Genomic DNA, 1,452 nt, shown 5'->3' with positions numbered 1-1,452 from the left:
TTCTAGAAGGAAGCTTTTTACATATTAAGGAAATCAGTCTTTTATCTATCACATCTGAAAAGTCTCCTCAATCCTGTCGGCCTCCTCCTCTGTGAAGGGGCTGAGCAGGCGCCATGGTCCCTTAGACACGTGAGGAGGTGCCGGGAGCTAGACCCCGGGGCCTCTCCTGTGCGAAGCGAGCGTCCACGCCCAGCCACGCCCCGGCCTTTTCAAAATTCTGTATTTTGAGACAGACTCTCGTGAAATTGCTGAGGCTGGGCCTGAACTTGCAATCCTCCTGCCTCAGCCTCCTGAGGAGCTGGGATTACAAGCGTGTGCACTGCACCTGGCAATTAGTCATCTTTTCATGAAAGACTTCTGGGTTTAATGTCATGTTTCAACACACTGGGGCCGTCACTGAAGTCCCCTGTTTTCCTCCAGCCGTTGGCCATTTCTAGCTGGTGGGGTGGGTGTCTGGAAGGGAGCCTTTCTAGAATCTATTTTGGTTTTAGCCATTTTAAAACCTCCTTCTGGAGTGGGCCCAGCTACCGGGGAGGCTGAGGCAGGGGGATGGCCTGAGCCCAGGAGTTTGAGGCCAGCCTGGGCAGCAGAGAGAGCCTTGTCTCAAAAATCAACCCACAGCCCCCTGAAGTCTGACGGCGGGCGGGTGACGGCTGGGGCAGAGCCGAGCCTGGGGCCCGGGGCCGGGGGCCGGGCTAGCCCTGGCCCTCCCACTTCTTCCTGGGCTCCTTGGAGAGGTCACGTGTTCTCCCTCTGCCTCGGTTTCCTCGTCTGTGAAGTGGGACGTGAGCATTAAGGGGACCCACCCTGAGCACCCCGAGTCAGCAAGTGGCTGCACGCCGGTCCCCCAGCGCCTCACCCTTCCGCCTGGCCCTCACGTCCACCCGAGGCCCAGGCGGGCAGGCCGAGGCCCAGAGAGGTGCAGCTCCTGCCTGAGGGGCCTGCTGGGGCAGGGCCTGGACTCGAGGCCACACCGTCCACTGCTGGAGGGGACGTTCCACTGGCCAAGGGCAGATGTGGAATGGCTGAGGCCACGCCAGGGTCCTGGGGATGGCCCGGCGCCTGTCACGTGGGACTGGAGGGTGCAGGGCAGTGGCTGGGCACACCGCGGGCGTGTGGTCATGAGGGGCAGCTGCCTCCTGCGGGAGCCACGGACTCTTAGTCACCCGCTGAAACCCCAGGTGGAAAGCCCACGCTTTGAGGAACCATCCCCATCGCCTCCATTTCCCAGTGGAGGTCCCAGAGGGCTCTCCCCCTACTCAGGCCCTGGCCACCTGAGCAGAGGACAGTGTGTGTGCAGTGTGTCCCCCTCTCCCAACTGGGAGGCCCCAGAGGGCAGAGTCCACGTCCCGCAGCCCAGCCGGACACCGGCAGACTCTGGGTGAGGACATCAGGTCCTTACTCGGGGCCTGCCCTCCAAGGAAGAAGAGCCAAGCCGTCCCTGGGCCTGAG

General features: G+C 62.1%; 1 protein-coding gene across 1 annotated transcript in view; it reads left to right on the top strand.

Moving 5' to 3' along the window:
* Safb2 (scaffold attachment factor B2) overlaps positions 1-1,278 on the top strand; it is a 36,765-nt gene extending 35,487 nt beyond the window's left edge. The window contains exon 20 of the mRNA XM_015503836.2: positions 1,264-1,278. Coding sequence (XP_015359322.2) covers positions 1,264-1,278 — 15 coding nt within the window. The remainder of the gene's footprint in view (positions 1-1,263) is intronic.
* Positions 1,279-1,452: the final 174 nt, after the last annotated feature.

The sequence above is a fragment of the Marmota marmota genome, unplaced genomic scaffold, assembly GCF_001458135.2.
Source record: "Marmota marmota marmota unplaced genomic scaffold, marMar, whole genome shotgun sequence".
Classification (NCBI taxonomy): Eukaryota; Metazoa; Chordata; class Mammalia; order Rodentia; family Sciuridae; genus Marmota; species Marmota marmota.
The sequence above is the reverse complement of the archived record's forward strand: the minus strand, read 5'-3'. Positions and strand labels throughout refer to the sequence as shown.